At 41.6% G+C, this 9,319-nt stretch overlaps 1 protein-coding gene and 1 long non-coding RNA gene across 2 annotated transcripts; one reads left to right on the forward strand and one right to left on the reverse strand.

Moving 5' to 3' along the window:
- The first annotated feature begins 3,854 nt into the window (after positions 1-3,854).
- Positions 3,855-5,748, forward strand: LOC120072338 (uncharacterized). Its single transcript, XR_016527885.1, has 4 exons — positions 3,855-4,325; positions 4,418-4,498; positions 4,607-4,705; positions 4,925-5,748. It is a non-coding gene; the product is annotated as an uncharacterized LOC120072338 (long non-coding RNA).
- A 2,074-nt stretch (positions 5,749-7,822) lies between these two features.
- On the reverse strand, positions 7,823-8,416 carry LOC150037664 (uncharacterized). The gene has a single exon (XM_090310974.1). It carries the CDS (start codon positions 8,414-8,416, stop codon positions 7,823-7,825), a length of 594 nt encoding a protein of 197 aa, XP_090167100.1.
- Positions 8,417-9,319: the final 903 nt, after the last annotated feature.

Consider the following 9,319-nt stretch of genomic DNA (forward strand, 5'->3'; position numbering starts at 1 on the left):
TGCCCTTGTCCTGAGCAGACGCTAGGCAGGATTTTTGTCTTTGTTTGCATTCCCTTTCCTTGCGTTGCTCTTCTTTTTCCCTTTTCCATTCCTTCACTTGTTTTCTCTTACTTTCTCTAACGCACTGCACATTTGCTTTGCGATGTCTTTCCTTCTCCTCCTCCTCCTCCTTCTTCTTCTTTTATGCTTCTTCTTCTTCTTCTCTCATTTCTCTTTCAAATTACTCCGAGGAAAGCAAAATGCGTTGCTCATCCTCGAGCCTTTTTCTTTCTTCTTCTGCCGCTCTTGCGCTGTCACAGCGGACTGACTCATCGTGAAGTTTTCTAGCCAAATCACCTGCTGTGATGATTTGGCGTGCACGTGACATCTTTTCTTGCTTCTCCTCCATTTCTCTTTTTCTTTTCTCCTTCTCCTCTACTATGTGTTGAAAGAATAATGGGTCACTTGTAGACCCTTGCAGCGCATTCTCCTTGCGACGCTGCATAAGAGGGGTGATGTCAGGGTCTTTTCTATCTTTAGACGCAACCAATCTAGTATACGGTGACAAAACTTATGGTTGCGCTGATGCTCTTACTTACGTTGACACCCCCTCTTCCACCTTTGTGGTGGTTGATTCTCCATCAAAATCTGGACTTTCCACCCCCTTCCTTTTCTCCTCTTTATTCAGGCGTTTCTCTTCCCGCCTGCGTTGTTTTCTTTCACTCTTCTTCTTTTCTTTCTTCTCCTTCTTCAACAAGGCTGCTTCATTTCCTTCCACTCGTTTTTCTTTACTTTTTCTCTTCTTCTTCTCTTCGGTTGTCCCCGGTTGCTTCTTCGCCTCTACCACCTCCAAAACGGCCCTGATGGGTCCCTCATTGGAGCCTGTTGGAACAGTCTTCTTAGGATCTGCAACGGCCAGGGCCATTCTCCACAAAGCTTCCGCCAACTCTTCCTCTGAAGGCAGGGGTTGGTTCACAACTCCCGCTTTCGGTAACCCCGCATCTCTTTCTAAGTTGCTCAAAATACTGCCAAATACCTCCATGTTTTCCCTTCACTTTAATTCACTTTCAGTCAAAGGTACTGGGAGTGCCACCTCAGGTCTGGTGGAAGAGGCTTTCTCCGTGCTCGGCCCCTCTCGATTGGTGGGTGGTTTTTCGGCTACAGAGATTTTTCGTCGGGGTTTTTCGACGATTCTTGGGGAAGGCTTAGGTTGGGCGGCGAGGCGGCGGCTGGTAGCAAGGAAAGCCACCTCCCGTGCGGTGACGAGGGCTTGGGAAGGGGACGATGGTAGGGAAGATAAGTGTGAAGATTGTCCGACCATTTTTTTGTTTGAGGTGAAAGAACTTGGAAAACTTTTAGTCTTAGGAAGAAAATCGGAAGGGTGTGGTATACAGAGAGAATTCTTTAGGGTTTTTCTTTCGCGAGAGATGCAAATGAGCTCCTCGATTGAAGGAGGTGCGATTTATAGGTTGGGCCTTGATGGGCCCAACACAATCGCTTCGTGGCAGGCTTCGGTATTCCACAAAGCCTACCGCCACACCCCTCCCATTATGATTTAGCAGAAATGACGTCCTTTTGTCTGCTAAGTCATAATTCCCTCGGAAGCTGAAGCGATTTTTACTACTCTTCAGTGAAAATTTTATCATTTTTTATCATTTTTCTTTAGTCAAACGGGCGCAATGTTAAGTGATTAATGCAATGTAGCTGTTACCGTAAATGTATATTTGCGGAGGACGGGCACAACGTATGCATTAGTGCAACACACCCCTCAATGCAACACATTTTTAGAGGACGACCACACGGTATTTCTACCAGCACAACACTACCTTCGACATAGTGCTTTTTTGCTGAGGACGGGCGCAGTGTACATACGCGTGCAACTCATCCGTCAACGCAATGCATTTGTGGAAGACAGGCGTAAAGTGTATCTATCAGCGCAAGATACACCCGCCATCGCAATGCATACCAGATGTTATTTTATGGTATCACCAACATCGCAACGCTTATCCAAATTGATAAGACGTTGCGGTGTTCATTTTTTTTTTAACATTCATTCACAGAAATTAGGTTCAATGCAATACTGAGACAGGAATGTAAATAAATTCAACAAAACATGAAATTAAAGAAAGTGGTAAAGAAAGCAATAAATTGAACTAGGCATGAAATTAAATTAACGGAAGCAATAAACTAAGTTTAATAACACAATAATAAAGCAATAAACTAGTTTACGAAAGTAGTAAAGAAAGCAGTAAAGAAAGCAGTAAAGAAAGCATTAAAGAAAGCAATAAAGAAAGTAGTAAAGAAAGCGGTATAGAAAGTGATAAAGATAGTGATAGGGACGCTGAAAAAGGTTTTTTAGGGTTACCATAATCGCATCCCCGCAAGCGATCAGTCTTACTTGCCTAAGTCGATGGTCGTCATGCGTCATTCCACATTGCCCTTACAGTAGGGCTTAATTCATTGACCATTGACTTTGAATGCGCTATTTTGATCCTCGGATGTTAGCTCCACTGCGCCATGGGGAAAGATAGTCTTGATGCAGAATGGCCCAGACTAGCAGGACTTCAACTTTCCTGGAAATAATCACAAACGTGCGTTAAATAAAAGTACCTATTGACCCACGAAGAACGTCCTCTTGCTTTTGTGGTCGTCATGCCACTTCTTGGTTCGCTCTTTATAAAGCTTGGCATTTTCGTAGGCATTCATTTGCCACTCGATGAGCTCGATCAACTGCAACTTCCGGATTTCCCCCGCACTTGACAAATCAAAATTCAGTTTTTTACTTGCCCACATTGCCTTGTGTTCTAGCTCGAGAGGCAGATGGAAAATTTTTTCGAAGACCAGGGCATATGGGGACATACCGATTAGAGTTTTGAAGGCAGTCCTGTATGCCCATAGTGCTTCATCAAGCTTGGGTGACCAATCTTTTCTGGAGGTACTGACTACCTTTTCCAAGATGGTCTTTATTTCTCTGTTGGAGATTTCTGCCTGCCCATTGGTTTGTGGGTGATATGCAGTTGCAACTCTACGGCTGACATTAAATTTGATCAACAGGTTGGTGATGATGCGGTTGATGAAATGTGTGCCTTCATCGCTAATTAAGGCATGGGGCGTTCCATATCGCGTGAAGATATTTTTCTTGAGAAATTTTGCCACTGTGGCTGCATCATTTTTAGCGCATGCGATGGCCTTAACCCACTTTGAAACACAATCAATTGCAACCAAAATATATTGATGACCCTCTGAAGGCGAAAATGGGCCCATGAAATCGATTCCCCATACATCAAACAGTTCAATTTCTAAGATCAAAGTCAAAGGCATTTCATCCCGTCTAGACATGTTCCCTGTTCTCTGGCATCTGTTGCATTGCACAACATTGGCATGGGCGTCCTTGAATAGTGTTGGCAAAAAATAGCCGCTCTGTAGGACTTTTGCGACGGTCCAGTGCCCCCCAAAATGTCCTCCATAAGGGGACTCATGATAAAGTTCTAGAATGTGCTTGGTCTCGTGCTCAGGAACGCATCAATGAGAATATGATCAGGTTCAAGTCGATACAAGAATGGGTCATTCCAGAAATAAAACTTGACTTCGTGTCTCAACTTCTTCTTCTGCTAGTATGAATAGTCTTCGGGTACTTGGCTGCAAACTATGAAGTTTACAATATCTGCATACCATGGGACATTAATGCATACCGTCATAAGTTGCTCGTAAGGGAATCTCTCTTCAATTTCTTTCTCTTTCTTCTAAACCTCGCAATTTTCTAACCGTGACAAATGATCTTTGTCTTGTTTCTCAGTGCCCTTCTGGTCTTTGATCTCTAGGTCAAATTCTTGCAGGAGTAATTCTAAACCCGAGACTTTCCTTGGATTATTTGCTCTTGTCACACATTGTAGGATGTTGGATTTAAGTTATTGTTGTTCCATTGTTGAAGAAAATGGCAAAGCTTTTGGTTGAAGTTGTCTTTAATAATTTTTGAATTTATAAATAAAGAAAACAAAAGAAAGGGAATAAAGAAAAAGGAAAGAAAAGAAAAGGAAAAGGAAAAGGAAAAGGAAAAGGAAAAAGGAAAAAAAAAAAGAAAATGAAAGAAATTGGAAACCCATTCGGTGCTTAGGGTTTAAAGTGAGAACCCACTCATTTCAGCCCATTTCTCCATCATTTCCCATTATATTTTCAGAGAATTTCGAGAGAGAGAGAGTGAAGGAAGAGGAAGAAGAAGTTGCTGCAGGTTGGAGGTTGAAGAAGGGAGGAAAAGCTCATGGAAGTGCAACCATGGAAAAATTTGGGTTCAACCTATCTATCTCTGGTTTTTAAGTCGATTTGAGCTACACAAGAAGAACTAAGAGGTGAGACCTAACTTTCTTGAAAGTTAATCTATTTTCTAACAAATTTCATGAAGGAAGCTAAATCTGATATTAAATTAATGGTTTTTGAAAAGGAAAACAGAGCACAAAATTTTCGTGCAAATCAGAAGGATCTCTGCTTTTCTCTAGTTTTTCGAACATTCTGGAGTGTACAGGTTGGATTAGAAGCTCAATTGAGTATGTTTGGAAAGCTTATTCAATTTCCTATAACTTTCATGAAGAATTCGTGAGCCAAAAATGACTAGAAGTAGGTTTAATTTCAGGAGAAATGTAGAGGGTAGCAGAGAAGCACGAATCTGTATTCGCTATGTTTGAGGGATTTCTGGACAAATCCGTTGGGAATATCATTTTTATTCCTTCAGGTAAGTTTTATAGAGTTCCAAAATGAAGAGTTTGATATATAGTACATTAATTTTGGTCAAGTATTGAGGAAGTTATAAGTGTTGGAAGTTAGGGTATTGAATCTGAAAAATCTGGAAAGAAGATGTGAAGTGTGATTTTATTTCTAGAATTTAGAATTCATGAGCATAGAAAGACAAGACAATTTATAGTTATGATGCTCGATTTTGGTTGTTTGACAGGCCAAGAGGAAATAGACCGAGTCTACAGACCAGGGAACTAGCCAAGATTGTGAGTGACAAAACAAATTTCAAAAATGATTTCTAAACTGTAATTTATGCTTAAATGGTTTACATGCTTGAATATGAACTTATGAATGATACATGATTTCTATAAATGGTTTCAAGCATAAGTTTTGAACTTAGATTTTCTAATGAGGTTTATATATGAGCACGTGATTATTGACTTCCTGAAAAGTAGTTGAAACGATACCATTTAAGGTAAAGTATTTATTAGCAAGTACTGTTTAAAGATTTTCAGTTTTTCATGAGCAAGTCGAGTAAGCTTGAGTATTACGAAAGATAAAGATAAGCAGGCATGTTTTAATGTTTTCATGTGGTTTTCTGAGACTTATATTGACTACATGACTGAGATATTGAGCCTGAGGCTATATGATACGATGTGCACACAGGTTATATTCCGTTGTTAACGTTAAGTGAACTCCGTGACAACGATGTTGTCGGGAGTGCTGGGCGGGCCCCACTACGACAAAGACGATGGGAATACTGGGCGGGCCCCACTACATCGTAGAGCTAGTAAATGTTGGTTGTACTGGGCGTTCCCTACACAACGTTGATTTGTCGTGTTAGTTAAAATGTTTTATATACTTGATATGCTTTGCTAGATTTTAATGACGTACTTGCGGAACATTTGAGAAAGCTTTTAGCGTTACATGTTTATGTTTAACGCTTTGATTGAATAGATTTATACGTTTAAAGGTTTATCACGTGTTCTGATTTGCGGATTTACAGTTTTAAATTTAGTCACTCACTGGGCTTCATAGCTCACTCTTTCAAAATGTTTTCCCACTTTTTAGGTAGAGATCGAGCTCCCGATGCTTGATAACTGCCAAAGTCTGTTTTCTTCTAAAAGCTTCCAAATCAAGCTTCATACGTGGGTGGAGTTGTACATTGTGTCTGTTTATATTGTAAATTTCTTTGTAAGAACCAGATAGTTTATGGTTGTGTAAGCACTAGATGTCGTGGTTGTGTAAACCCCAGTTGGATATGTTTTTGGTTGTGATATCTCTATCAGGTTATTTTCCAAACCAAGTTATGTCAGGACTGCACTTCATGTGTGTCTAAAGGTTTTCAAGGATTCTGTTGTGTTGTGTTACATGTAAAGTATTTTATATCTAAGATTAGTATGTTTATCAGGTTCAACGATTCAGCAGGGTCAATAGGTATCGTTAGGAAGGGAGGACAATGTCTGTTGGCTTCACGCCATCTCCCTGACTAAGCTAGCAGGTAGTCTGGGAGAGGGTGTGATAGTAATACCCACCTTATCAGTCTTGGTTTTGCATCCTTTTTCGTCATGAGGTATTTGATCGCAGAATGATCAGTATACACCACTACATTTGATCCAATCAGGTACTGCCAAAATTTCTCCAAGGCAAACACCACTGCGAGTATTTCTTTCTCTGTGGTTGTATAATTTTCTTGTGAATCATTCAGCGTCTTACTGGCATAATAGATAGGTTGCAAAATCTTGTCTTTGCGTTGGCTCAAGACTACACCCACTGCATATCCACTGGCGTCACACATCAATGCAAATGGTTGCGTCCAGTCGGTCGCAACCAGAATTGGTGCGGTGATGAGTGCATTCTTCAGCGTGAACGATTCGGCGCATGTGTCATTAAAATCATATTCTCGGTCAATCTTGAGGAGCGCACTTAGGGGTCTTGCGATCTAAGAAAAGTTGTGGATGAATCTTCAATAGAACCCCGCATGTCCCAGAAAACTCCTAAGTGTTTTCACATTGACTGGTGGTGGTAACTTGGATATTGCGTCAATTTTTGCTTGATCAACTTCCAACCCTGCCTTTGATATCTTGTGACCTAGCATTATTCCTTCTTCTACCATGAAATGGCATTTCTCCTAGTTTAGAACCAAATTTGTTTCAATGCATCTCTTCAAAACTTTCTCCATACTTGATAAACAGGAGTCATAGGTGTTGCCAAAAACCGAAAAGTCATCCATGAACACCTCGACTGACTCCTCCAAGAAATCTGAGAAAATGGCCATCATACACCTTTGGAAGGTGCCTGGTGCATTATAGAGTCCAAATGGCATGCGACAGAATGCAAATGTGCCGAATGGGCACGTGAAAGTTGTTTTGTCCTTGTCTTCTGGCGCAATCGCGATCTAGTTATACCCTGAATAGCCGTCAAGAAAGAAAAAGAGTTCATTCCCCACAAGCCGATCCAACATTTGATCAATGAATGAGAGTGGAAATGGTCCTTCTTTGTGGCCAAATTTAGCTTGCGGTAAACCATGCATATTTTCCACCCCGTAGTTGTTCTGGTTGGAATTAATTCATTTTTGTTGTTGGTGACGACTGTCATGCCCCCTTTCTTTGGAACGCACTGCACTAGGCTTACCCAGCTGCTATCAGATATGGGGTAAATGATGCCTGCATCAAGCCACTTCACAATCTCTTTCTTTACAACCTCCCTCATGGCAGGGTTCAGACGGCTCTGCCTCTCTACTGATCCTGTTTTTCCCTCTTCAAGATGGATCTTGTGCATGCAGTACGAGGGACTGATCCCTCGGATGTCCGCTAAGGTCCATCCCAAGGCTTTCGCATATTTCTTGAGGATTTGAATAAGTGCTTCCTCCTTTTCTGTGCTCAGTGAGGCAAAGATTATAACTAGTAGAGTGTTGTTGCCTCCCAAATAAACATATTTGAGGTGCACTGGTAGCGCCTTCAACTTCAACATGGGTGGTTCTTCCAAAGATGGCTAGTTGCTGTGTTGCTCATTCAGATAACTTTATTGTTTCAAAATCTAGTTCAGTCCATATTGTGACGCAATTCTCCTCCAACATTGCACCAATCTCAAAGTTCTTTTCCTCCGATTCTTCTCAAAACTCGTGCCAATGTTCTTCCTGCAATTCTCCAACATACTGACAGTTTTCCATATCACTTGGGTATTTCAACGGATTGAGAACGTTGAACTTTACTTGCTGATTGTCGACTCTTATGGTGAGTTCTCCTTTTTTTACGTCGATCACCGCTCGCCCTGTTGTGAGAAACGGGCAACCCAAGATGATCGACATCTCAGTGTCAGCTTCGTAATCCAATATAATGAAGTCAGTAGGAAAGATGAATTTATCCACTTGCACAAGTACGTCTTCTTTTTTGCCCTCTGGATGCGTTATTGATCTGTCAGCCAATTGCAACGTAACTGTGGTGGGTCTTGCGTTTCCGATGTTTAACTTCTTGAAGATAGATAAGGGCATCAGTTTTATACTTGCCCCTAAGTCATACAACGCATTTTCGACTTCTTTACCCCCTATTGAGCATGGCAATGTGAAGCTCCCTGGATCTTTCATTTTCTTAGGGATATTGTTTTGGAAGAGCGCACTACATTCATACGTTAGTGCGACAGTTTCATTTTTCCCGATCTTCCTCTTGTTTGCGAGTATGTCCTTGAAGAACTTCATATAGCTCGACATTTGTTCCAGCGCTTCTACTAAGTAAATATTGATATGTAGCTGTCGGAGAACCTCCAGGAACCTCTTGAATTGTTTACTATCATCTTTCTTTTTCAGCCTAGACGGGAAAGGTGGAGGTTCCCGCTGTACTTCCCGATCATTTTACTGTTCATTGAGGTCCCTTGCTTGTTGTGTTTTTGGGGCTGGAGGTTGCGATGACTTTGATTCTGAATCTTGTTGAGATTCATTTTTTGTAGAGGTAGCTGCTTCTGAAATGGTAGATCTGTTGTTTGTGATTGAGTGGTCATTGTTGGTGATTGAGTCTTCTGGCCGTTTTACTGATTCTGGTACTGGTGGCATGGGGACCGTCTTCTTACCGCTTCTCAATGTCACTGCTTGACATTGTTCCTTGCCCCTTGGTCCCGATGCTTCCGAGCGGCTGGGCAGTGTACCAGGCGCTCTATTTTTAAGCTTGTTCGCAAGCTATCCAACCTGCACCTCCAAATTTCTAATGGAGGAAGCTTGCTACTGCATGATTGCCTCGTTCTTCTCAATATATTGTTTTAGTAATGTTTCCAAAGACGAGGTACTAGAAGAGGTGTTAGAAGAGGACGGTTGGTTGTGTGGCTGCCTACTCTAAAAATTACCTTGACTCTGATTCTGATGATGGAAAACTGGAGGATTACCTCGATTTCCGGGATGACTGTTCTGATGATTCCTATGGCCCCCGTAATTGTGATTCCCTCCCCAACTAAAGTTGGGATGATTCCGCCAACCAGGGTTGTAGGTGTTGCTAAACGGGTCATTGTGAATAGAGTATACAGATTGTGGATTTGACGGGTAGACTTCCACTGAGTGCCCCTCTCCACATTGGATGCAGTTTACTGCTGCCACTTGCGTCAGCGCATTGGCTTGCGCTGCACT

This window comes from Benincasa hispida, chromosome 2, assembly GCF_027475165.1.
Source record: "Benincasa hispida cultivar pf3 chromosome 2, pf3_genome.v1.1, whole genome shotgun sequence".
NCBI classification, from domain to species: domain Eukaryota; kingdom Viridiplantae; phylum Streptophyta; class Magnoliopsida; order Cucurbitales; family Cucurbitaceae; genus Benincasa; species Benincasa hispida.

Bases quoted from the DNA above. Each gene is read 5' to 3' on its own strand.
- LOC150037664 (XM_090310974.1), bottom strand. From the start codon at position 8,416: ATGTCGAGCTATATGAAGTTCTTCAAGGACATACTCGCAAACAAGAGG.